At 42.8% G+C, this 27,043-nt stretch overlaps 1 protein-coding gene across 2 annotated transcripts in view; it reads left to right on the top strand.

Moving 5' to 3' along the window:
* The window catches only part of spns2 (SPNS lysolipid transporter 2, sphingosine-1-phosphate), a 70,060-nt gene that overhangs the window by 34,404 nt on the left and 8,613 nt on the right, over window positions 1–27,043 (top strand). The window contains exons 3-12 of one of the 2 annotated variants that reach the window (XM_084373141.1): window positions 3,571–3,707; window positions 7,304–7,455; window positions 10,571–10,637; window positions 14,080–14,219; window positions 14,957–15,109; window positions 15,564–15,753; window positions 18,872–18,937; window positions 19,963–20,061; window positions 23,739–23,902; window positions 26,982–27,018. In XM_084373141.1, coding sequence (XP_084229267.1) covers window positions 3,571–3,707; window positions 7,304–7,455; window positions 10,571–10,637; window positions 14,080–14,219; window positions 14,957–15,109; window positions 15,564–15,753; window positions 18,872–18,937; window positions 19,963–20,061; window positions 23,739–23,902; window positions 26,982–27,018 — 1,205 coding nt within the window. Of the gene's footprint in view, window positions 1–3,570; window positions 3,708–7,303; window positions 7,456–10,570; window positions 10,638–14,079; window positions 14,220–14,956; window positions 15,110–15,563; window positions 15,754–18,871; window positions 18,938–19,962; window positions 20,062–23,738; window positions 23,903–26,981; window positions 27,029–27,043 lie in introns of both variants that reach the window. The other variant, XM_084373142.1, reaches the window with a different exon arrangement.

Genomic DNA, 27,043 nt, shown 5'->3' with positions numbered 1-27,043 from the left:
GAGCCTCCATAAAGGTTACATCTGATGTTAGTGTGCATCCTGTCCCAGTGACAGCATGTGTCTTATATAAGGCTGATTAATCTGACTGTATGTCAACAATGGATTCATTAAAACAAAATGGCACCATGAAACATTCCCTGTGCTGGTTTTTGTAGAATGACGAGCAGCAGGTGTCTCCTTTGTGAATCCATATTGTGCTGTGTATTGTGTCCTGTAATCCTTACAGCAACACGTTTGATCGACAGTCTTACATTTTCTACAATGCCGGATGTCTTTTTGTCATTCTAAACAAAGGCCTGCTTCATTTTTTGTATCCCCCGTGTAGATCTACAATGTAGGTTAAAGAGAACCAGACAGCACAGCAGGGTCGTCAGCACCGACTCTGATTAGAAAGAATTTGATGCTGCACCCTGATTCTTGAGAAGGGTGTACCTGTTTCTGTTTAAAATAAACATCATGACAGTATTCCCCTATGCCTCTTGGTGAGGAAACAAAACATCTATTCGTAACTCAAGTGTGACAGTAGTTCATCTTATTATCCTGTCAGTTCAAAGCAGCTTCTTGAGAAAAATGCTTTGTTGGGTCGCTGATCTGACGTGAATGTTGGATTAAAAAACACAACAAATGGTTTTACAGACATTGGTTTTTGCCAAGTCCTGTATGCAAGGAGCTGATGTTATTGCTTTTCTTTTGTATAGTGTCCTCACACCAAACATGCAGGATATTAAACCAATATGAACAGGAGGTTAATAAGCAGCGAGGTTAACAGTGCATAAATGCGAGCAACCAAAAAAACCCTGGATTTATTCCCGCGTGCTGACACTGCTAAGAGGTGATAATGGGCCGCAAGGAAATGTGGTGGCTTATCAACAAATCACAAAATCACATGAAATAAAACACAGAGAGTTGGTGATGTGTGGTCCTGCTAATGACTGAAAATAAGCCGGCTAATGATGTGTGGACGTGTATTTTTGACAAACTGAATAATGATCTCTGTTCCCCTGGCTTTAAAAACCGTGTGGAACCAGCTGGTGGTGGGTGATTGTGGACCTCTCCCTCGTCTTATCTCCAGTGTGCACTGCAGCCACCACGCTCTGTGCGTGTGTCTGTGTGTGTGTCTGTCCAGCAGCGCTGTGGCTGCAGGGTGAGCCACTGAAGCTCTCTAGAGAGCCGGACCTGCACTGAGCAGTCATCAGAGTCATTTAGCATTACACAATAGACCTGCAGCACTTAGCCACATAGGCGCTCGTGATGGAGGCTGCAGAAAGGGAGAGGAGGTGAAAGGCAGGCGACACGAGGGAGGGGAGTGACACTATGAGGTAGAGAGGCAAGATATTCTGTAGAGAGGAGGTGGGAGAGACTCATTATCTGGAACGAGCAGATAAAGTAATCCCAGACCCAAACTGTGACTGATTCATTCATTAATAGTAATTCAAATTAGATTTAAATGAGATTTTAGATTACATTTCACCTGCTGAAATGGGATTCTTTTTTCTTAAAATGAGAAGTGAGATCACACGGGGGGGCGTCTGATTTGACCAGAGTGGGTGTTTCTGTATAAAATAGTAGTCAAACAAAAATGAAGTCAAGCCTGCCCCAAACAGTAACCCTGCAAAAGTTCTTCAGTTGTGAAATGATGAATCATTTTTGCCTTTGTGCTGGTGTAAAAAACCTAATTTGTACTTGTCAGCTTGGAAAATGAGCCGGTGGCGTTGACACCATGGTTTCGAATTTATTGGATAAGAAAATGTGGGAATCACTGGCGCTGTATTTCCCTCAGCAGTTTGATTATTCAGTGCAGAATATCTATTGTTTGCAGCTTTATGAAAATTAGTATTCTCACAGTTGTGCTTTTAATGTGAATAGCATATGTTTTCCCAGAATCATTTTTTCCTTTTCTTTGCTTTTCTAATATTTCATGAGGTTTTTCTTTAACCATAAACAGAAAGATGGCAAAACATTAAAGCCTCAATATCAAAACCATAGCAATTACAACAAAAAAAGAGAAAGAAAATAGCGGTAAAAAAAGAAGAAGAAGGAAAACATGGGTAATGGTAGCACAGTGTTACAGCAGGGGTCCTGGACTTGTAAAAAATGTTGTTGCAATTTATATTGTGCCTACAACAACGTGTAGGGCGGTCTTTAGGACCCCTGGGGGTGCGGACCCCCTGTTGAAGACCCAGGGTTTATGATGTCCATAGTCCTGAATTAAATTAGAGACAACGAACAAATAAACTGATAACAGACATACCGGCAACAAAGTAATGTCACATGACTGCTTTTACTTTACTTTTACGTAATTCTTCCCCCAAAATAGCATTCCAAAAGTACATTTTCTTTTTTCTTTTTATCATATCATGATATCACATAACCTACAGTTATGCTATAATCTGATTATTGTCTCTTATCCTGTTGGTTGGCCTCTGCATCACAGCTGTGATGCCTGTGTCTTATATAACACACCCCTCCTCTCCTCTCCTCTCTCTCTCTGTCATCTCCTCTCCTCTCCTCTCCTCTCCTCTCCTCTCCTCTCCTCTCCTCTCCCCTCCTCTCCTCTCCTCTCCTCTCCTCTCCCCTCCTCTCCTCTCCTCTCCTCTCCTCTCTCTCTCTGTCATCTCCTCTCCTCCCTTCCACTTCTGTATGTTTATGCTGATGATGTGTCAAAACACTCCAGCCTGCCTCCCCGGCTCCCCTCGCCGCTGTCAAGAGTAACATCTCTGCCCTTTCTCCTCTGCAAAGACACAAAACTCGGTTTGAGAGCATTAAAAATTCAGGTCTGTTTGGGTTGCTCGTCCTCATAAATATTGACTAAAAGCCCCGAGAAAGAGGGCTTAGTTGTCCAGTCAGCAGTGGGGCAATTAGGGAAACACATTTAAAAGCACTTGTGTGCCTTTCACTGGGACATAGGTTTAGTTGTATGGAATTAAGATGGAGGAATTATTTATGGCCAGGCTGGCACCACGGTCCTCCTGTCCCTGGGAGAAAGTGTGAAAGAATCAGTGCTGGTATGTGATATATTGATATTAATCACCTTGCATCTGGTCAGTTTGAATGTCATTCCAGTAGTGATACATTAAACCCTGACATGTTTTTTTTCCTCTACTCCATTTTTGATTTGTTCGATTTCTACGAACTGTATTTGGCTGACTTCCACACTGTAGCTTCTACAATCCTCCCTGTGCAGGGCACTGCCTTGTCTTTTTACAAATTGAATCCTTTACAACCTACATCACCTTTCTCTGTGACATTTCCCATTGCTGTATCATCTGTGTTTAATATTCTTTCGCCGGGTTTCTTGTAGTTGGTGTAGGTGAGGTGTAATGGAATCCTAATTGGTTGGAGTTGAATGGAGCTGTCCTCTGGCAGTCCTTCACTGGTATCGCCCAGTCGATCTGGACAGGTCTTGGCTTAATAAGTGGACCTGAAAGCTTAAAGTACTGGCCTCAGTCCTGCTGGAGTTTTACAGCACGGTGCAACGAAGTAACACATGACACCGCAATGCCACGACTGAAAGAGATATGTCACATTCTGTCACTATAATGTCTCTTTTCCCTTTTTTCTCTTCCGCAGTCTTCATCTGCAGCTTCATGGTGGCAGCTCCCATCTTCGGTTACCTGGGCGACCGCTTCAACAGAAAGGTCATCCTGAGCTGTGGCATTTTCTTCTGGTCCATTGTTACTCTGTCGAGCTCCTTCATCGGCAAAGAGGTACGACATCTGATGGAAACTGCAGAACAATCAGAGCACCAGAGCTCTAATGTTATTCTATTAAGCCCCGTCCCTGCGATACAGTCTACACCGACGAGCTAATTATTCTGTTATGGTCCTGATACGCCTGATGTTAAGGCTGGTGAAATGAAATGATACGCTCGTTAAGTCAGACACCCGCTTTGCCTTTGTAGACTTTCTTTATGTCTCCCTCCGTCCCTCCCCTCCTCCCTCTCTTACTGGCTGCCAGCCAATCAACTAATGAAGGCCCATGCCTCAGCCTTGTCTCAATTACAATGCTTCAGAAGATAAGGCTCTGTTGTTTCACTGCCCCTTGACAAGAGGGTCTAGATTTGATATCTCCAAAAGCCCCCTGTGTCCTGGGCGGTGCTGGGCGCATTAAATAATAACATTATTCCTGTGGGTGATGATGCGGGGGAGGGGTAGTCATCACATTACAGTAAAATGCTCTGTACATGTGCACGCGCATGTATATGTGTGTGTTTTACAGCCTTGATTGACAGTCGCAATGAAAAATCTAACAGACTGACAGTCGCTCCGCCGGCAGGGATACGTGGCATTAAAAGCTACGTTAGTTAAATTTATGCGGCATGTCTGCAGAGCAGCATCACGGAGTCCCGCAGTGTCATCTCTCCTTTGAGTAAGCCCGCTCACTCTTCAGCCCCAGAGCTGCGGAAGGAACTGACAGCTCAGAGATGGTGATGGTCTCAGGAGGGCGTCCTTTGACTTCAATCCCCTATAGACCCGTCTGCTCAGAGACAAGATGGCAGCCTAAGCAGGAAGTACATTCAGGATGCTTCTGGCTAAGCTGAAATCAAGGGCCTCTTCCCCTTTGACCAATGCCACAAAGGCCGCTGACTGCTGATGCGAAGATGCGGAGATGTGGAGCGATCCTCAGCACCAGCAGGTCCTCTGCCCCAAACTTTAACTTCGCCCCCAAGACACGTTCCCGGGCGTGTCAATCAAACGAGACAAGAGTAGATGTCTCTTATGTAACAGTTCCACGTCGCTGTCGCCATGAGAGATGAAAGACATGACATGCGATGAAATGTTAATGACCACTTACAACTGAGTCCTATCATTACGCATTTAAGACACTCCGGGGCATTTTGGAAGGATTTGCAGCAGATTCAGAATTCAGATGTTACGTAAGAGAAATTTGCCACTGACAGTGAAGTGAAAGTGCACACTTTTTTCTGCATGACCACGGCAGATTATCGCCATAAAGTGATCACTTGCAGGTCTTTTAAGATTTGAAACACATTAGTGGCAGTCTATTTATAATTTCATCCAATGGAAAGTAAGACTGACTGAGATGTAATGTTTCGCATGAATATAAACAGGGCGAGACAAGAATGAAGATCACTGAACGACTTTTTTTTTTAATAAAGCTGCACAGATTCATAATATTTTATCGCATTTTGGACAATCTTTTTGTATTATTGTAATCTTGACATCCATATTATTTGTATTTACCACCAGTGTTGAGAACATGCTGTTCTGTACCTCAGATTGTGACGTGATGTTGATACTGGTTTTTCTTCTCCATTCACATGAAAGCTGAGAGAACTGGTTTTGTTTAATAGTTCCTTGTAATTCCTTAGTAAGATAAGTTAGGATGGCGCAGGTTGAGTAATGATCTTCATTAAATCAAATGTTAGCCAAAAAAAACTAGACTTTCCCTAACCTCCCTATTCTAGTTTATCACCTCGTAGTCCTCAGTCTGCTTTTGCTGTTTCTAAACTTCATTTTTGTGGCGCTTTCCTGGCATTGCTGCCTTTTGTTTTTGTCACTGATACTAGTGTTTCTCTTCCAAGTGGCGATGATAATCTTGTCACCACACAAACAAAGAGAACTATCATCACGATCCCACTAAACGGCGGGCCATTAAAAAAGAAAAATAGACTGGCTCTGAATCATTTGAAAACGATGTGACAAACAGAGATATGCAGCAGTGAAGGCTCGGCTATGATCAGTCAGAGACACGCTGGATCACATATAACACAAAAGGAGAACATGGCAGAAAAAAACAGTTGTAAACACATATCTTTGAAAATAATATGGGTGAATACCACAGCAGAGGCATCCATTAACTGTAATCTTACACTGAGGTGTGTGTGTGGTAAGTCTCCAGGGGATGTTTGATGGCTGTGTGTCTGACCTCATGACATGACGCCCCATCCACCAGCATGAAGTCTGGACTGACAGCTGAGAGCTCAGGTCAGCGCAGGGATCACAGTCTCAGCTACCTGCAGCACCTTCATTAATCTCTTTTCACTGCAGTGTGACCTTATCACACTCACACGCACCTCAGACTCACATTATTAGGGCCCACAATGTGCTTGAATATGCTGAGAGTGCAAGAAGAAAAAAGTAGCACATAATGTAAAGGAATGTGAGATACTAACAGTTTATTTCACCATCAAACAATTCGACCTAATTGCAGCATTACCAAGTCGCACACGCAGCTAATTTTACTCAAGGGACTAATGCAGTATGCAAATTAGTGGCCAATATTTCCTGTTTTGCATCATCCCATTGTGTCGGGAAACCAGATTTCTTTGCAGCTTCACAAGCAGACATCCAGCGAGTAGTAGTTGCCATGGCAACAGTTAACAATCCAGCTGCCTACACAGGTGCCCCCCGCCAGCGTGCACGCTCCTATTAAAGCCTTCTACGCATTCATCCCTTTATTTATCGGTTTATGACATCTGATGAGAGATAATAGGCTGCGGTAATTTAATACAGCAAAAAATGGGATTAAACACATTCAAATGCTGATGTCACATTTTTTCACAGTTTCGCAGTTTAGTAAAAATTCATCTGGTTGAGCAGGATAAACTCCATTTGCAACAAGATCTTAACACAAGAGCCGTGCAGAGATGCAGGAAATATCTTGCGATCGAGCTTGTGAAAGTAATCACCTACTTTTCATGCTCTCCCCGACGTGTCTGCTAAAGGTGCCACGTGGAGCCTTCTTGCAAATAAAAGATGTTCAGTGTATGAATTAAACAGCTAATATGATTCAACATTGTTCATATCCATGTTTGCTTACCAGCTGTCTGTTTCACTGCCTTTTTGGCCCGTTGTTTCATTAGTTTGCACATTACCGCAGTCAGAAGCGTAAAAACCTGCCACCACGTGTCCATGCATGTTCACGAAACAAACAGAACAGAGATTCAATCATTAAACCATCGCTCTATAGTGCTGCTACTGGTCAAAAACTCTACATGCTGCCTTTGATACATTGTCCAGTCCTGTATGTCATTTTCTGATTATGTGGGAGACAGATGTTTCAGAAAATACATGTGACTATTCAGCTGTATTATATTATATCAGTAAGTACCGGCTAACAGCTAGCAATTCCACGTTTACAGCCCTGCTACTGGATCAGTACCCCTTGTGCTGAAGGTTAAGTGCGACTGTTTTCTGCTTTAATCAAAAGTTGGTGAGGAAAAAGACTCCTGACCAAGAAAAATGTCTTTTGGATCGACATTGTTCTCCGACTGAAAGTTTCCTGTGGAGCTCAATAACAAAAGTCCTGCATCTTTTCTTTCCTTTTTCTCTCTCTGCAGTACTACTGGCTGTTTGTGCTCTCCAGGGGACTGGTGGGGATCGGAGAGTCCAGCTACTCCTCCATCTCTCCCACCATCATAGGAGACCTGTTCACTAATAACAGCCGCACCATGATGCTCTCTGTCTTCTACCTGGCCATCCCGCTGGGAAGGTAAGAGCCAGACAGGTCCTGTACTCTCGAAGCAAACAACAAGATACACAATCTATTTTGGGAAATGTTCATGCTGACATTTATGATACTTTAGCTCGGTGATGATATTCATCCAATCCGGCTGGTTCTTCAAATGTTAAATCAAAGGAATGAGGAGAATTTGCACACAAAATTGAAATTATCCTCACATAGAGAAGGTCAGACTCGCTCCTATCTTGCTCTTCTTTTTTTCAGAAGCAGCCACACAAAGAGCTCAGGCTCTCTGCAGCAAAAAAGCACAACTTACAATTGGCTGTGCGAGGCTTAAAGGAGGGTGGGAGGCTTTTCGGAGATGTGGCGTGGGGGTGTGGGAGAGTAGGAGGTATTATTAAGCTCAAATCTCCAGCCTTTTCAGTTCATTCAATCAGAAAAAGGGCCACAGGGAGAAAACAAACAAAGCCAAGTAATAAAAGATGAATGTACTTGTGGATGCGGCGCAGGAGCCACTTGAGGTTTATCGTTATATACTGTAGTGCTGCACGGCATGGGCCTGAGCTGCTGCATGCTGCGCTGTATCCCTGCCTCTGCACGCACAATCACACACAACGGGAATGTGCTGGAGTCTCTCCACTCTCAACACGTATGTCACTTAAATTTGTTGATGCAGAGGAAAAACCACAGCGATGAAAGGTTATATAAGCCATTTACTGTAGTGCGCTAATCAAATGAGTTTTTGATGGCAGATTGGAGACAGTTGGACAAATGGGGAAAGGAAAGGCTAACGTGACCTCGGAGTGGTTGTGCTAGCTGCCAAAATGTTGTGGGTCACTGTAAACTGCCCGGCAACACAGACAATAGGTGGTAGAAGAGTGGGCCTCAGTAAAGTGCAGTCAAACATCCTATCCAGTCTCCCACTTGTTTGTCTTGACTGAGGTTGTTATGACCGTTTCCAGGAAATGACCTCAGGAATTAGACCGGATTCACAGGAAATGGTTTCCCCTGCCCTCATTTTTTTCCCCCTCCTATAATTTTAAACTTGGCCTGACAGACGGGTATTTGTGCGACGCCGGCGTTTGATATGAGCGTATTTTTCGTACGTGAGTTTTATTGTTGGTGTTGAACTTTCCAAACACTCTGTGGGTCGACTCTGATAAGATTAGCTGTTAGTCACTCACTGGAAATATCATACGCTGTCTGAGCCTGTTTATACTGCTGTGTTATTTTTGGAGGACTAATCATGGAAGCACAACCGTGGACAGTTTCCCCCCCTGCTCTGAGTGTGTAGTGTGTGAGCATCTGTGTGTGAAACCAGTTAAACATGTTTTAGGCCTTTAGCTGACCGTGCTGATAAGAACCCGCTGTTAATCAATCCATTGCTGCAATCTGCTATTCTAATGGAAAGCAGCATCTCTTGACCAGAGGCTGTGCACATTCAGACAAACAGGTTCAAAGAACTTAAATCAGGAAGACTCTTACTGACTAATTCTGGTGAAGAGGCTTACAAATCTGAAGGAATAAGATAGGGATGGATGATAAATGAAAGGAAAAACCAAAAAACCTAAAACATGTCAGTAAGATATTGGGCCACCAAGAACACCTCCAGTCCTGATTAGCACTGATTCTCCATGACAATCATTTATAGATAAGATCAGATAACATATCACCTCATCCTCAAACATGTTTTGATGATGGTGGTATCATCCGGTGCTGTCGCTCTATATTGGAAATTGCTCAAAAATCCCCGACTGTAGGTGTTCTGGTGGGTTGAGATCTGGTGACTGTCGGGGCCATTGTATATAATACGCATCATTATTAAACCCATCAAACCAGTCAGCGATGCCTCATGTCCTGAAGCACCTGGGTGATAGAACAGAAAGCAGGGCCAGTCTTGAGAATGTTGTCTTTACTGGAGGCTGATCAGATAAGGGCTTACAACTCATTGGTCTCATTATTGATTAACCTGATAATTATTTTCTACTTTAATTGACATATATGTCAATGACTATAAAATTGTAAAACTTGGGAAAAATAGTGTCACAATTACCTACAGCTCAAGGTTTTGTAATCCAAATGTTAGTTTTGTCCAACCAACAGTTAAAAACACATAAGACACCAAAATATTTTCACATTTGAGAGGCTGAAAGTTAATCATTTTTGCTTTAAAAGTGACTCTGAGGTTCAATTTGTTATCAAAATAGTGCGGGTTTGTCTGTGTTTTCAATGGGGGACTTTTTATTCTGAAGAATTAATAGGAAATGAAATGTGTTTGTCACTGAATTGGCGGAGCCTTGTTAGCAGCTGTTCTTCGATAGCGCTGCGGGGAGGAAGAGTATTTACAGCTGCTCCTGTGATCGCTACTCAAGACAAGTGCATCAGTTAAAGTTAAAGTTGTATTGGAGACACAAATCTCTGCGGCGCTGGGCTGATGTGCCGAGTCAAAAGCCCCAGTGGTGATCACTCTTTAATTACTACTCCGTTACTGTGTTGAAGATAATGCTCACGTGCTTACAGTAACTATCAGTCCTCTGCCGCTCATACCGCCCCTATTTGAATCCTCTTTGTCCTTTTTAATGCTGATGCTATCTAGCAGCAGAGGCTTACAGCAGCATAGGGGCCACCTTATCTGATGTGATCTGATCTAGCAACATTTCCCTCAAAGCGTCTCACTGTTATTTCCCTTTATGACACACAAAACACCCTTAAACTCAAGCAAAACGCGGTGGAATTCGATTACACCAACAACACAGCCTTCGGCCGGATAAACATATCAGTGCAGCGCTCTGTTGGCTCATGGGTGATGGCTGAGCACCTGCATTTTGTGACTGCATGCACAAATCACTGGTCCACAAATAGAGCAACTAGCCAAGTTGCTACCGGTGCTTTGATCAGTTACACTGTCATAAGCTCTCCATGTCAAGTATCCAAACACTCGACGCAGCTTTAATCACACTACAAACAGGATGTGTGTGGCGTAGGCGTTAGCTTAAGTGATGGAGATGACAGACTCAGCTAACTCAGGACACTGACTCACAGACTTTATATATAACATGTACTAGATAGACTTCAGTGGAACAGATCAGTGGAATGTATACACCATTTTGTGTTGCTAATATGAAATCTTTCTGTCTCTCTGCAGCGGTTTGGGTTACATCCTGGGCTCCAGCGCCAAGGTGGCTGCAGGAGACTGGCATTGGGCATTAAGGGTAAGAGCATCATCATCATCCTCCTCTAAATCTGCACACAAACACAGAGGAATAGTCCCCCCTGCAGGGCTGGTGGGGAGGCCTGTCATGGATCTGGGGTCAGAGGGGTCAGTGGTGGCAGAAGCACCGGGGGACACACATGGCTGAACAGGCGGTCCAGGGCCTGACATTGTGGGGAAGTGACAGAGCAGAGAGGGCTAAAGGCTGGACAGCTAACACACACGTCCACATCAGCAGCAGCTCAGCCTCCAGCCTCCTACAGAACATTTCTAAAAATGTTTCTCAAACTTTTCACATCAAACTCACTCAACTTCCTTTAATATGTGTTCAAGGTAAAAAAAAATAAAGTTGATAAATGGTTCAGTTTGATGCAGTGGCTGCAGTGAGGAAAGTGGATCAAGGCTGTAAGGCTGTAAACACATTTATCATTCATTGCACTTTACCCAGGTAGGTCGTCTCCGGTGAGGCAGGATCAATGTCGGCCTCAGAGAAACAACAAGGTGTCAGAGCTTCCTCCAGCCTGCGCAGTGTCTTTTTCAGTGCAGGAGCTTAAACATAGCATTAGGTTTTATCAATAGCTGCATGCTTCGGAAGTTGCTGGAGGTCAATGTGGCCCTGCCCAGGACACAATGCTAAGTGTTCCAGGTAATTTAGGGCTGCTAGCTGCAGTGGTTGAAAGTAACTAAGTACATTTACTCAGGTATTGTTCTTAAGCTTTTCCATTGAATTCAACTTTAAACTTCTACTCCTCCTCATCTGAGACAAACATTGTTCACACCGTTCCTGTCCAGTGAAAACCACGTATCTCCAAATGTGATTACTTTGAATGTTTGTGATGAACTGAAGGATTAAGTGTTCCTTCATGAGTTGTAAAAAAAATCTTCAAAGCCAAATAAAACTATTTAAGAACCACTCTAAGTCAAGCTGGAAAATGCAACGTCACAAAGCTGAAAACAGGCTGTTTTTAGATATTGTCACAGGACAGTGACGCCACAAACATGTGATGATATTATAGGATATGATCAAAACTCACCCTTTCAGAACTGCTTTAATCTGTCATTAATGTTATTCATCTTCATTTTTAGTTGTTGTTTTTCTTCTAAATTATGTAAAATCGGTACTCAATGTATCTTTTGGTACCATGAAAAATTATCAAATGTTTATTATTATTATTATTATTATTATTGTTGTTGTTATTATTATTATTATTATTATTGTTATTATGCATCGCTGTCAATTAAACTACACAACAGTATGTATGATATAATTAAAATGAGCACAACTGTAAACATCTAAAGCACTAGAATGTAATATAAACATTAATGCAGCAGTATTATTATTAAAATACATGATATACTATATGAACACTGACAGGGATCATTTTACTGCACAATGAGAACTTTTACTTGTCATACTTGTCCATTTTGCTGATAAAGCGTACATTATTTTACTTAAGTAAGGTTTTGAAAGGCCAGCAGTTTGCTTGTTGGGGAGTTTTTTCTACTTAAGTAGGTGATCTGAGTTTTAGATAATGGAAAACAATGAGAGGAAGGGAAATGATGAGGATTTGAGATGAAGCTCAGTTCAGAGGAAACAAAGATCACCTGTGGGAGAAAGGAGAATGTGTTCCAGGGAAGGCACTCATTCTCTTTGCAGGGCAGAGATAGAGAGGGGAACAGGGTTTGAGTTCGACCTGGCACACGTTTGGTACTTCTTACTGGACTGATGCCTTAATGGTGCTCCAAGAGCATTAAGCTGGGTCCCTTTTAATTAAAGGCTCATTTCAGATTTATCTGTAAGAAATTTGCTGAGATGTCCCAACCTTTTAAGAAAAATATTACCTACTGGGCTGTTTTTGCAGTAGCACACTTACTGTGTGCTTAGGGCAGACAGAGGCGTTAAATCACTGTTGTCATAGCACTTTTTTAGTGGGACTCCACATAAAACGTTTAGAAGTGGACAGCCCTATAAGACATACCAGCAGTAATGGAGAGGACCAATGAAAGGTCTAACAGTACTCCCCAGCAGCCGCCGCCTTCAGGGTCGGCTTTTAAAATCCTTAAAACAAATGATGACCTGACTCCTCTTATGAGCCAACTGACATTTAAAGGAAGACATTAAACATTCTCTCAGCATGTCGCAGTGGCAGAGATTCCTGGACGTGACAGCTCGCTGGGTTTCAGGAAACAGGACGTCCATATTTCTTGTCTTGCTGGAGCATTAAAAAAATTAAAAAAGCACGAAGAGCAGAGCAGTTTGTTCCACAGCAGCCACAGTGACATTCCAATAAAACAATCTCAAAGCCAATTAATCACCGGTGTGGCATGCGGAGGAAAACAAATACCAAGACATGAAGCGGGCTCTGTGGAACAGTATCCTGCGTTAAGGAAAAAACACTGCAGCGCTTCCGTTTGTTTTCGCCCGACGTGTTCCAGCTACCTTCCTTGTTCCTTGTTTGGCGATAAGAAGGAGCGGGGGGGTGCGTAGAAATGAGGAGCAAGAGGGGGCAGGAGCTAATTTGTTTGATTGCCACAAGTCCATACAGGAAATGTCTAATGGGCCCCGTGGGAGTCGAGGTCGGAGGTTATAGATTCCTGGTGTCTCATAGAATAATTCTGAGGGGACTTGAGTCGAAAAAGCAGTAATATTTATTTACTTTGAAATGAGCTCCGTGCCTACCATTAAGCCGCCTCTCGCTGAAAGCATATTACATGCCTCTGATGTACAGTAGACGCGGACCCAATTAAGCTGCTCCACCCAAAAGAAGAAGACAATATAGGAAAGGAAATTATCAGTGTTAGTGTAATCCTCACACCTTTGAGACCACATTATGAGCCACATTAGTTACTCCCTCAGTGAAAAACCCTCACACGCACACATGTTTCACTGTACCACTGCATATAAATGGGCTGCAAAATATAATATGATGAATTTCCCCTGACAGGTGAAATTAGTTTTTGCTTTTGTGAGCAATTTGTATTACTTGAACAAATCCTCACCCACACACGCCATCCTGCCTTTTGTCTTTGTCTCCCCCACAACGACACACACACACACATGCACATGCACGAACATGCTACCTCATATCCCATAAAGGATGATAGTGAACATAATAGCAGATGGGCACTTATGAGGTTTTCACCTAGATGCACAAAGCAGCTCTCAAAAGCTTGAGAGTCTTGTATTCTTATAGACATAGGTCAGCCCACACACACACACACACATTAACACACATAGAGTAAGCAGAGGGAATGTTCTCAGCTCCAGTGGGCTTGTATAGGATGTCAGGCGTATCGGCAAACTCAGTGGCCATGAATCCATTCAGATTCAGATTGTAAACACACAGTTCTTTGTCCTGCATTTCTCCAAACCACACCCACTCTGAGCACCATGTCATGTGATGTGTTCAGAGGTCTCACAGGTATTTTCTTGTCCCCGATAGGTTTCCCCAGTTTTAGGGATCACCGCGGGAACTCTGATCCTCGTCTTCGTGCCGGAGCCGAAGAGAGGCAGCGCCGACCAGATGGGCCGCGTCAAGACGCGCACTTCCTGGTGCTGTGACATGAAGGCCCTCGCCAAAAAGTAAGGCGTCCCATCACATCAGGCTCCAGAGAATACAGCAGGTTTCGGGAGTGATGACTGTAGGCCCTTAAAAATCACCAGTTTTCCCCCACTGAAAGCCATTCATGTTAACAATTTAGCTTGTTGAATGATAGGCGGCAAGCATTATATATGAGATCTTTTTATGGTAGCTATTAGAGGCATGGAAATGTCAACGCAAGACACAGTGAGCCAGTATCTTTCACTCACCACCACTCTGCAACGCTGCTGAGCTGTGAAGGGAGCTTTGCATCCATGACACTGTAGGCTCTTGTTATTATACGACCTGTGGGCTTCCTCTCCAAAAAAATTTTTTATAAAATCCATATAGCTGCTTTAATATAGCCATGCAGGTTTATGGGAACAACCACATATTCATCCCCTGCATGTACACAGTGTCCCACATTAACCACCTATGGAAAAGTGTTAAATCCTGTGTTATTCTCGCCTCCTACATAAAACTGTCAGCATTAACTGCATATTTCCTCTCCGGAGCTACTTTATATTCTCATTTTCTTACCTTTGAGATAATCAGATAATCCCCAAAACTCCACCTGTGTTCCTCTATTATCTGCCTGATCTGTTTGCAGTTGTTATCAGAGCCAGAGAGATGTTTGAGGTTGCATGACAGAAAAACAGTAGCTTGTTTATTTGTTTCCTTTCGTAAGCCGAGATAATCACCTGTTTGGTATTTTGTGTGTGTGCTTCTTCACCGCTAGCCGGAGCTACGTGTTCTCCTCCCTGGCGTCCGCCGCGGTGTCATTTGCCACAGGTGCGTTTGGTATGTGGATTCCTCTATACCTCGTCAGGGCGCAGGTGGTGCAGAAGACTGCGGAGGCCTGCACAAAGGAGGTCTGCAGCAGCACAGACAGGTGAGAGGTTAATGACTAAACACAGAGAGCGATCTTTGAAGTCACCGGTGTAATCTGAAACCTGGTACAAGAGGCAGCCTTTGTGTGCCGCTTGTAATAAGCTGAATGAACTGGGTTAAGGTGGATTTATGGCATTTATGTCTATTAATTTTGGAGGTAATTCAGTGTTACATCATTTAAATATAGCCCATACTGGGTTTTTTTTTACTGTTTTCATGCATGATATATATTTGATTTAAAGGTGCAGCATGTAAGAATTGGCCACCTTTCAAAGTCATGCTCCAAACAAATAGGGGGCAGCATCACTAGAGTACCTGCCGCAGCTGCAACACAATACACAGACATCATCACTTTTGTTTCTTCACATTTTATTTTAGTTACATTTTAGGTTAATTTATTATGTTTTTAACTTAATTTTTCTTTTTAAATAACAGTTATTTCCTCTTTTATCCAGTCTAATCTTCGGGGCGATCACCTGTGTGACTGGCCTGCTAGGTGTCGTCATCGGGGCAGCCACCACACGATTCTGCCGCCAGAAGACGGAGCGAGCCGACCCCCTTGTTTGCGCCGTCAGCATGCTGGGCTCGGCCATCTTCATCTGCCTCATCTTCGTGGTGGCCAAGAAGAGCATTGTGGGCGCTTATGTAAGTCTCATTTCCTGTAACTCTTTTGTATATATTGTGTCTGCAGCAGAGGAAGTTTTTCTCGAACAGTGGAGATAGTTGCGATTAGTACAACTTTTGCTTCCCTACTACTTCCAAAAATCGACAGGTCCCCGGTGAAAAATGTCCCTCTGACAAAGAGCGATATTAGTATGTTAATTATGGATTAGCCCGAGGGGCTGGGATTTAAAAGGGAAAGTCTGGTAACCAATCTAACAGGAGAAAGCTTTGTAAAAGCTCATCGGGTGGAGTTAATGTTTGAATCAGAATTAAAGCTGTAAGAAGATACCTTAACTGATGCCAGCTCCTGTCAGGCCCAGAGGCAGTGAGTAGGCGTTGCTCCTCATAATGAAAAGCCTTAATTGCAGGTTAGATTGAGACGGCCTCAGGAGCTGCTGCAGGTAGCTCACGCTCAAAGCTTATCTGACCAAAAGTTAGAGTGCCAGGCAAATTCTTAGGAACTTGTGTGTCTAATTGCCTTGTGAAGCAGGAAAGGGTGCAACTTAACAACCACCCGTCTGAAACAATGCACTCTGGGCAGTTGGTCTCACCAAGCGCAGATTTCTCACTCTTATAAGACACAAAGGAATAGGAACTGACTCTCAACAAGCTGGGCGGGAATAGTGCTGGAAAGCTGGAAAATATGGAAAATATTTCCCATGCGTGTAAGAGAACATAACAAAGGCTTCCATATCCTAAGTATGTGACCTTGGCTGACCTTGGCCTGTCTGGCCTCTGACTTTATTTACTGCTGGATCAGTGCAGGATTTATTACCGTGTATGTGAGGTCAGTTCAACGGTATAAAGAGCAGCTAAAAGTTATACTTCAGTAAAAGTAAAGCTATTGTGTTCAAATATTACCGTGGTTAACGTGAAAGTCACCCATACAAATAGTACTTGAGTAAAAGTCTTAAAGTTTCTCATATTAAATGTACTTAAGTATCATAAGTACAAGTAAAAATAAATTATACATATTATTATTGGAATTAATGGTAGATTATTGGAATCAGTGTTTTTATTCATCCAATTTCTAATCAAATAAATCAATTACAAAATGTGCTACTTGCTCTGATGCAGCATGAGACTAACTAAACTAACTAAAGTTATCAAATAAATTGAGTGGAGTTACAAGTCGAGTTTTTGTAAATACTCAAGTAAATGCAAAATGGAATTAAGTTCATGCTTTGAGTAAATGTACTTAGTTACATTCCGTCACATGGTAAGTTGAAGAACGTAATCTTGTTTTTATGTGCAGGATGTTCAGCAACATAATTGGACACTGACTGTTTTTAAAATCCTACGATAACACACCAACTTAATATCAACTGAGCGAAGCCATTGAGAGATAACCTTATTAATTAAATGCTCCATGCTCCTCATACTGAAGTCCTTTAACAGCTGCTCAACAAAGTAGTTCCTAAATTACAAATAATTACTTGCATAAGTGCTGATTTGGATTTTAATGAATTTAAATTTCTTATGAACTCCCGTAAGGTCAGACATTTCACATTTATCAGGTGTTTGACAGAGGCGTGACTCAGCCAATTAGACCTGAGGTTCAGCAGTGTCCGTATTAATTCAAACCTGTCCAACTCAATTTTAGACAAAGGCTGTGTGACAAAAAGGGCATACGCTGATGCACTCGAGCGACACAAGATTTCTATCTTTGTATTGGTCACAAAGGTTAAAGATGCAGGCAGTTAACATTTTTACACGTCAATGTGTGTTTACAGGCCTCGAGTACTCCAGCATACTTGAAAAAATAACATGTATTGTGGGTAATGTTGGCACCAGGTTTTGAAAAGCAGTCCACTTGGTTTAGCGTTGCAAATAATCAAAACTGATACAGCAGAACCAGATATGTCGCCTTTTTTATTCTGCGCATTGTTCATCCTTTTCAAAACCTGGCACCTTCATTACCCATACTGCAACTTAGCCACTGAGTGACATCACTGGAGGCAGTTTATCAGATTACATGCAGCCTCTTCTGGAGCCACAGAAGGCTTTATACTACTTTTTTCACATACGCGGTTGTACTCCCGAAGATCTGTAAAAACACTTTGATGTATAAAAATAGTAGAAATACCCTTGAATTGTTTTACGTCTTACCATGAAAGACAATAGTTTAACCATTCCAACTTCAAACATGTGACTTCACCTCTTCTCTGTACAGTTTCCAATCATCGTACAGTGCAGCTACAGTTGTAAGTGATCAGCTCAGGTTTCATGGCGAGGCACTGACAGATGTGTCACATTATGAGGCGTGAAGTGGCTGTAACGGTCGGTGCTGCTCAGCCGAGGCCGATTGACCCCTCGCAGCTGTTGTCCCGTCAACACACAGCTAATCTGAGTAAAAGGCCGGGCTTCTGTCTTCTAAGAGGCAACATGTCGGTCACGGTGTCTGGTTCGCAGCTCTCGGAGCATACTTGTCTACATCTCCGCTGTCAGACTCCTTCTGTAGCCCTCTGTACTGTACTGTAGGTCTGGCACACTGGCAGAGAGGTTATTCCCCAGCAGGAAACACACATCAACCAGCCGTGTTAAACTGTGGCAGGCGAATCCAGCCAATACAGACACACGAGATTCCACTGCAACCAAATCCCTTTGGTTCTGTTTTTAAGAAAGTGGGCAAATAGAAACACCAGCTGCTCCCAGCCTGTGTACATACATGTACAGTAGCACAACTCCTCTATGTTATTTAAAGTTTACATTTTCTGCTCCACCCATCCAGCGGCAGGACATAAATTCAGATCTTGCAGCTGGATCTAAACTTAGGAAGTGTTTGCACACTGAATATACGACTTTGACAAGAATAAACATCCCTTATCATCCCGTGCTGTTTTCCAGCTCGTAGGCTAAATACTCGGCTCAGCGGAACCAAAATGAAGGCCTGCACCTCCACGTATAATTGGGCCACGGCATAATAACATGTTTTTAGACCACAGCAACCACTGCGCTTTTATTCAGCAGCAGATTCCCACACACAGGAGGAATATCTGCATCCTCCTCTTTTGGCTTCATGTCTGGTTAACAGCCTTTTGTGCAGTGATCTTAATTAGCACCACTAAATGGACTATTTTTTTTCTTCTCCTTTTTTTAGGTTTGCATCTTTATAGGAGAGACACTGCTTTTCCTGAACTGGGCCATAACAGCGGATATTTTAATGGTAAGTGCTGAGAACCTATACTTATCCACTGGGTCACTGGAAATTCCTGCAACAAACTATACCAAATAGCAGCCGTCCAATTAGATGTGTGAGTGGACCTTGTTGGCTACAGTTTGGGTGGGGCTTATAATTACTTACCTGGAACATGGAAAACAAACCAAGGAGAGCCCTTTCCTCAATGTATGTGTGGGTACACTCAAAAACATACTTTTAAAAAATTTGACTAAAATGGTGACATTAAAGGAACAGTTCACCCAAACATGAAAATTCAGTTTTCATCTACTCACCCCCATGCTGATGTAAAGTGATGAAATTTTGTAGCCCACAAGCCATTTCTGGAGCTTAACAGCAAAATAGCATTCTCCTAAACAACTGAAGTAGATGGGGACTTGTTCTAAAATTGATTCCAAATTGATTTGAATGACGCGTGGCTGAGCTTGTGCACCCACTTCAAATAAACGCTTTTACAGTGAAGATATCAGCTAAACAGTTGGTGTACATAGCATTTTTTTACTCAGTTTAGAATCACAGGCTTTCCGCTAACAGAGAGCTACAGTTGCTAATGTTTTCAGCACAACACAGAAGTTCCACAGAGCCCATTTTATTAATACACATTCTCAACTTGATAGAAAAACTTTTGAGAATGAATGAATAGATGAACTGATGTACATGTCATTAAAATACTTAAAGTCAGTGTTTTAGGCAAGATAGTTTTTTGAGTCTATCTACAAATGAAAAGAGGAAGTCAAGAGGAGGTCTTCCGGTCAGGTGGGTGTACCAACCAGCTCCTTAATTTATAATTAGGATGGAGACTGTCAGAGAGACAGGGACGGGCCATTACTGACATTTTTAATGAGTGGTCCTCCTACTGTGTTCTGACCCGATGAGGTGGGCTCTGCCTGCATAATTGAAGACAGCAAGAGTTGTTTTAACATGGCTGAGTGAATCTTTCTACCTCTGTCTTCTTCATTATCGCACGTGATCTCATTTATTCTTCACCCCCATTTCTCCCTGTGTCTTTGCAGTTTGTCGTTATCCCCACGCGGAGAGCAACGGCGGTCGCCTTTCAGAGCTTCACCTCTCATCTCCTGGGTGATGCAGGAAGTCCGTACCTGATAGGCCTGGTAAGACTCGCCGAGAAGCAGTTCTGTGTTGTGACAGAGGTGTGAGGAGGCAATATGTTTAAGATTTACTCCAGGTCGTAATTCCCAGCCGGAACGCACAGCTTCACTGAATCTGTAAGCGCCACATTCATACATGTACAGATACCAGTTCAGCTCTTGCTTTAAGTGGGCCAGTGCGAAGTGAGGTACAAGAGGAGCTTTTAGCACACGTCTCAGGAGGGCTGGTGAACAGAGTTGTGATTTCACCACTGCTCTTCAGGCTGTCACCGGCGTTTTCTAGTAAATCTCACGGGTTCCCAGGAGGGGCCGGCGTTGCTGTATTTGATTGGTCAGAAAGATGAGAGAGTGCTTCTTACTGGGACACTAGGCCTCTCAAGGTCACAGTCACTCCCTCATCCCCCAACGTCCCCCCTCACCATCCACAGCTCACGCATACACCCAAAGAAAAGCATCCAGGAGGCCAGAATACAAGTGCTGCTCAGTATTCAATGAAGTGTGAAACAGGATCCATCTCAGCCTGTCAGGCAGCATTCTTTTCATTCCAGATAGAGAATGAACATTTCTGAAGTTAAATAGTAACTCCATAGGTGCACATTCTGTATATGCCCCATTTAAACAAACAGGACACGAAGAAAAATGAGCTTTTTTGCAAGAAGAACACACAGAAACAGCTGCAGCAGCAGCATGCTCGCAGCTTTAATACATATCACAATCTCCACATCATATCTTAATGTTTAACTTTTTATATCAGCATTTATGATGCACTTTGGTGCTGGGACAGAATGGACTGCCTTGTGTTGTGTGTTTACATTGCGTTTCATTGTCGTGCGTCTGGCTCACAGCCTAGGTCATGTTAACAAAGACAAAGTGGAAGTCTTTGATTAGTGAATCAAACTGATCCTCGAGATTCTCTGTCGGGGCCTGACAGGCTGGCAACAGGCGCAGCTGTCTGTCGAGCTGCATTGAAAGTGTCCCATTCTTTTTTTGTCCTCCTTAAATGGAAATGTAAAACTCTTGTCGAAGCCAGACAAAAGGAGCAGTAAGTTATCCACAAGTACTGACAAGCTTCTTCAAAAGACTAAACAAAAGTGGCATTAAAAATAATCTAAATTCTGGGAAACAGAATCCGGCTCAAAGACTGGTGCTATTGTTTCTGCAGATCAAATACAACCAGTGTCAATTTATATTGTACAAACTTCCTGTTGACACATTTATAAATACAGTACTTACAACTATTGACTCAGCTTGGATCACATTAATTCTACTCATGTAGAGATTGTAACCAGTCTTGAAAAGCAGGGACGCACGATACTGGACGTTTGCCATTAAACAATACGCCAATATTCTCCAACTCATTTTGGCTGAATGCCGACGTCGATACTGATTTATGTACATATTTATTCCACCTAATTGCAGAGACCATCGAGTCCATCCTGTTGTGGGATTACCGTATTATTATGCCTACTTTAGTGATGGCCCAGAGCGAAATAAGAAAACTACTTAGTCAGTTTTAAATTATATAAAGTGCCATTTAAAGCCCAATATAATAACATGTATTCTTATATTAGTATTAGTCAATGGTTTGTGTCACTCGCACAAAATTATGTGATCTTCATATGTGTCTGTCAGTTGGCGGAGATGATCATTTTGGGCCAATGCTAATATTTAATTTTCAAGCCTTTATTGGCCGATACCAATGATGTGCCGATATTATCATGTCTCCCTGTTGAAAAGATGAGTTGATGTATAGATTATTCAAATAATTGGCATCATTTTTGATGACTGATTAAGCTTTTAAATCATTTATCAAGCAAAAATAATTGAATATCTTTTGGTTGTTGACTGTTAAAAAAATCAGAATTATAAAAAAATACTATGATAATTAATTGATAATGACAGTAATCGTAGTTCCACTTTCAGTTTCAACCTAACAACATGATTTTTGAATATGGAGGCTGTCTAGTACAGTAGCTCCGGTAATATTCCAACAAGCTCCACATGTCAGAATAATGCAGCCCACACACGCACACTGCCAACCAGAGTTATCCAGTAATGGCCCTTTAGTAAGCCAGTCACCAAGGTCCTCCATCCAGCCTCCGGGGTCACAACTCTCCTCTAAGTGACATCCTGAATGTCCGGGGGTTTCTCACTCCTCCACAAACCCCCGACCAACGAGGCCCAGAATGCTCCAAGTGCGTCACTACTCGTTGCCTCAATTCCTGAGCTGAGGTTTAGCACGCGAGTGTGATGGACTCGTCGTGACGCACGCTGTGCGCGGGCAGATGTACACTCTCCCATGCAGACTGGCTGAAATCCCTTGAATGAGCAAAGTGGAGAATCTCAAGAAAAACAGGCTGGTGGTTATTGCTAAGCAACCGCAGGAGAAAGTGCACGAGTGAGTCAGTGCTTTTGGTTCACGATTGTGTTTCAACATGAGCACCAAACAGACCTGCAGATGCTGTGCTCATCTCTACAAACCAATGTGGTGTTCCCAGCGCACCATAGTTGCCTTTTGTGGGAACGCCTGCAGATGTTAGTGCCACAAAACTGCCACTTCCTGTTGTGCATTATTGCTTAAGTACATCTGAAATCCTCCTGAGCTTGTGCCAAGATCCCCCTCCATCAGCACGTAGACCGAATCAGTTGTCACATGAGAATCCCCGGGGAAACACATAATGGACTTATACTCCTATACTGTATGAGTAGGACATGGCCGCAGGCAGAGTGGGTGGCAGGGGAACGCCAGGAACAATCTCTCAGCAATCTCCCAAGAAAGGCCTTTCTGGCTCGATAATTAGACGTGCAGCAGTTTGCTATGTATTTTTAGCGAAGCTGTAATGTGCAAGTTGCAGGCAATTTACTGTACCTGACGAAACAGCTCTACACTGGCCACACACACAGCTGCTGGACGCGCACCAAAATTCAGTTACACATGTGTATTTTATTTATTTTCCTCCACCGTCCTCTCTCTTTCTCACGATGCACGCATGTACCTCTGACATCCTCCCGTCAGCAGTTCTCCAGCTCCAGAGAATCGCATTCTGCTGACGCTAACACACGATCAATGTGCTTCTGCCAGGGTGACCTATGACCGCTCAGACTCTCACACACGCACGCACGGGGAGCCCCCTCTTGTTACCGCTGTGCACACACCCGCACAATGTGCTAAAAGCTACCGTCGGCGGCCTCCTCTCCGTCACGATTGTCAGTACGGTGATCTATGCTTGTTTGAGCGCTGCCTTATGAGTGACAACTGGCAGGCAGAAACGGTCCCTTCACACCCACTGTTCTCCAGCTGTTGTTTTCCTCGGCGCCGCGCATGACAGACTGAACGCCAGTGTTACTCAAGCTTTCGACAGTAATATGAGCTATTAGCTGTGAAATCCTGCCTTGCTTTAAACAAAAACAGGGAGTCTTACATCAAGCTGTGTGTCAGTTTTTATCTGTTGCTATGATGAAACATGCAGGACTCAGTCTGGTAAAGCATTCAGCGTGAGCATGTGAACAGAGTCATGTTATGTGTCAGAGCATGACGGGATATTTTAAGAACTTTTCCTGGATGATTAGTCTGAATAAAATCTCTCCTCTCTTTTGTCTCTGTGCGAATGTGTGGTGGTTTTGGTGGGCGTGTGTGTGTTTGTCGTTGTGTGTGTGTGTGCTGGCGCGCCTGGGTGCAGATCTCCGACGCCCTTCAGCAGAGCTACGCTACGTCAGCGCTGTGGCGGTTCCTCAGTCTGGGCTATGCCCTCATGCTCTGTCCCTTTATCATCGTCCTGGGGGGCATGTTTTTCCTGGCCACTGCGCTGTTTTTCCTGGATGACAGGGAGAAGGCCGAGAAACAGTAAGTGACTCAGACATTGTTTGAACAACTCATCATTATTTCATTTATTATTTAGTCATTTATTCTTTAAATATTTAAAACTTGCTTGAGATGTCCTCCACTGACTCCAAAAATCCAAACACACCACCTCAGAAGAAGTTGCAATAATATTGCTTTTAATCTGAGTGTCTAACAGACACAAAAAAGTTTGAGACCTCATCTCGACAGTGCTATGCTATTTAACCCCGATGCTGGGGTTTGACGTCTGTCAGGGACAAGCTGCCCAGTGATGCCAACAATGGTGCCAGCCCTGCAAGACTCAGAAAAGGCCTTGAGCCAACAGAAAGACCCAGTCAGCTAAAAGTGCTCCAGAGCTGACACAAGCTGTTCTAGCCATCAATTTGCTAAAGTGTGCTTACTTAGACTTTTACCAGCTACCGCCCTCTCATTCATATTTTCCTCTTTCAAACACCAAAGATGTGAACCTAGCGGGCACGGTAGCTGGTCATGGCCTTAAAAGGCTAAAACAAACACACTCATCCTCTTCGGAGGGTGAGACACGACTTCTTGTTTCTTCTTGACTATTTTTTCCTACTTTTATCACATTGGCTTGCTCCCCTGGTGCCAGCGCTCTCAGAAATGACTTCCTTCCTGTCGAAGATGAGGGACGTTTTTAGACAGGATGGCAGTCTGATGTCTGACGTCTGTCTGCAATCGCCTTTTCTTCACCCTGTGGAGTTTGTTGCGGCTCTTTCCCACGCCAAAACTTCTCAGAAAGAGAAGTGAGGGAGATTTTAGTGAATGATTTTATTTTTACTATAGAGGAAAATTTGAAAAGGAAATGTGGAAAATGTCAACTTTACGTTTCAGTGGATTTACTACATTTTATAATCCCGGGGTCAAGCTGCCATCCAGGCTGTAAAAATACCTCCTCTGTGTAATGTTAATATATAGTTTCAAAGGGGTCTTTACAAAGGCTCCTCTAAGCCGTGCTGTGGCTTCTGTTGGGTCTGGTCCAGGAACAAAAAGGAATGAAATGCAGAACAATGACTTCAAGAAAAGTCACACTCTTGCTGTTGTGCCAGGAATAGACACTAGTTTGTGGTCCAATATGTGGTTCAAGTTATCTGACCACATTATGGCACAGTGTGGGCAGATGGCACATGTTCACTCAAACTATATCTAACCACAGCCCATTTACTTTCACACCACATGCTGTAAGGCAAAGCTAATAGAGCAACAGATGGAATTCATAAAGTCTCAGATATGAAACAGAGACGCTCGGAGGCCCTGGAAGGTTGTTCCTGTTTGTCCTATTGCACAAATATAATCCTCAGTACAGATGGACTGCTATTTTACACTTCTACATTTCAAAGCTCATAGAGTATCTAAACTTTTGTAACCATTTTGTAATTTTTACAAGCCATATTATTAATCAATCCTTAACTTAGCTTCTACAGCAACAACTTTGGGGTTGCCAGGTTGTGACGAATCCCTATTAGCTTTTGAGTCTTTAAATGTGTTATTGATAACATTCAGCCACTAAATGTGGCTAAATTCCATCTCCCCCCAATTCATGTCTCACTCAGGTCGTTGTAGCTCATGCTAATGCTAGTTAACACTAAAGCCATAATGTTGCTCACGCAGCTAGATCTTGTAGAAATCAGACGTTTTTACTTTTATTTTTATTTATTTTTTCAAAAAACTGGCTACTACCAAGACTGTTTATCGCTGACAATATGGCATATGGTATATCGCTGGCATTGTACTGTTCACTCACAAACATTGTTAGAGAAGAGAGAAAAGAGTTACTTTGATCGACATAAAATGACATTCAATGATGTTTAGTCATTTAGCAATTCATAGAGGTCAAGAGTTTGTCACTTTCTAATAATGCAAACTAGTCTGCACTTATAAATGTTAATACGTCATGATAATAAACATTAAGGCTGCAGTTATATGTGTTAATAAGGCATTAACATATATGAAAAAACAACAGATCCGCAGTTGTTAATGTTAAATAGTTGTTTATAAATGATAATGAAGTATGCACTTATAAATGTTAATATTCAGCCTCATTAGAAAGTAGCTCCAAACTTTTTCCCATTTGATCCTTGATGATTTATGTTAATCTATATTTAATATCAAATGTGTTATTCCCCTACTTTTATTGAACATATTTCCATCTGTATCTACTGAGAACTGTCGGAGCAGTTTCAGCTTCTCCTTGTTCACTTCCACATTCTCTTGAACGCCTCACCCATAGATGAGTTAATCATACACCGACTTGTCAGATTACATTCAGATATATATATATATACAGCAAACATACATAGCTATGCATACATTGCATACCTCACATTGTATACTAAAGGCTTCTACAGAAGTCGACAGATTTGAACTAAACATCCCGAGGAATGAAAAGCTCAAACTTAAACAGCAGCAGCTCTTATGTAACAAGCTGCAAACAGCACCTCAGGGACCGAGATGACAACATCCACAACTTTGTACAACTAGGGTTGTTTCATGACTGTGATATTTATATATTCCATTCACGCTATAAAGCCCCCAATTTAAAAATTCTCTGTGACTTTTCAGAGCGCTTTGCTGCTGTTTTTTTTCCCCCTTTTGAGTGTGTCCTCAGATACACAGAGCTATTTATAAAAAGCGCGGAGCCGAACGAGTTACTCACTGGAGCGCGCCTTTCTATTTCCAGCCTTAAAGAGTGCTTTATTATTTCTAGGTTGTTCGCTTTTTTTGGCTGCTGGGTTGCCATTTATAGCTCAGGTTCAGTGCGTGTTCCCCCTCTCCACACATTCACTTAATCCACATTTACACTTAGCGAGGTATGAGAGCAGAACTGTCTCATCTTCCATGCCAGAGCGCCTTAGTGCAGATACAGCGTGGGTCAGGGTAGGCTGAGCCTTTTGGCCTGGAGAACCAGAGACAGTGATGATTGAAAGACTGAGGAAGACAGCTAGCATGTGCTGAGTGAACTGGTTGGAAGATCATTATGGGAAAAAGTGAAAAATAAATGTGGTTTGAGAAGATCTGCCTGAGAGTTTTGGTGCACCCTCTAAAACTATTCCTCTCTCCTCAGGTTGAGCCAGCTGACACGACCGCCCTCTTCAGTCAAGGTATGATCAGGTAAATTGCCTTTTC

This window comes from Pagrus pagrus (assembly GCF_965226575.1).
Source record: "Pagrus pagrus genome assembly, chromosome: 14".
Taxonomy (NCBI): domain Eukaryota; kingdom Metazoa; phylum Chordata; class Actinopteri; order Spariformes; family Sparidae; genus Pagrus; species Pagrus pagrus.
The sequence above is the reverse complement of the archived record's forward strand: the minus strand, read 5'-3'. Positions and strand labels throughout refer to the sequence as shown.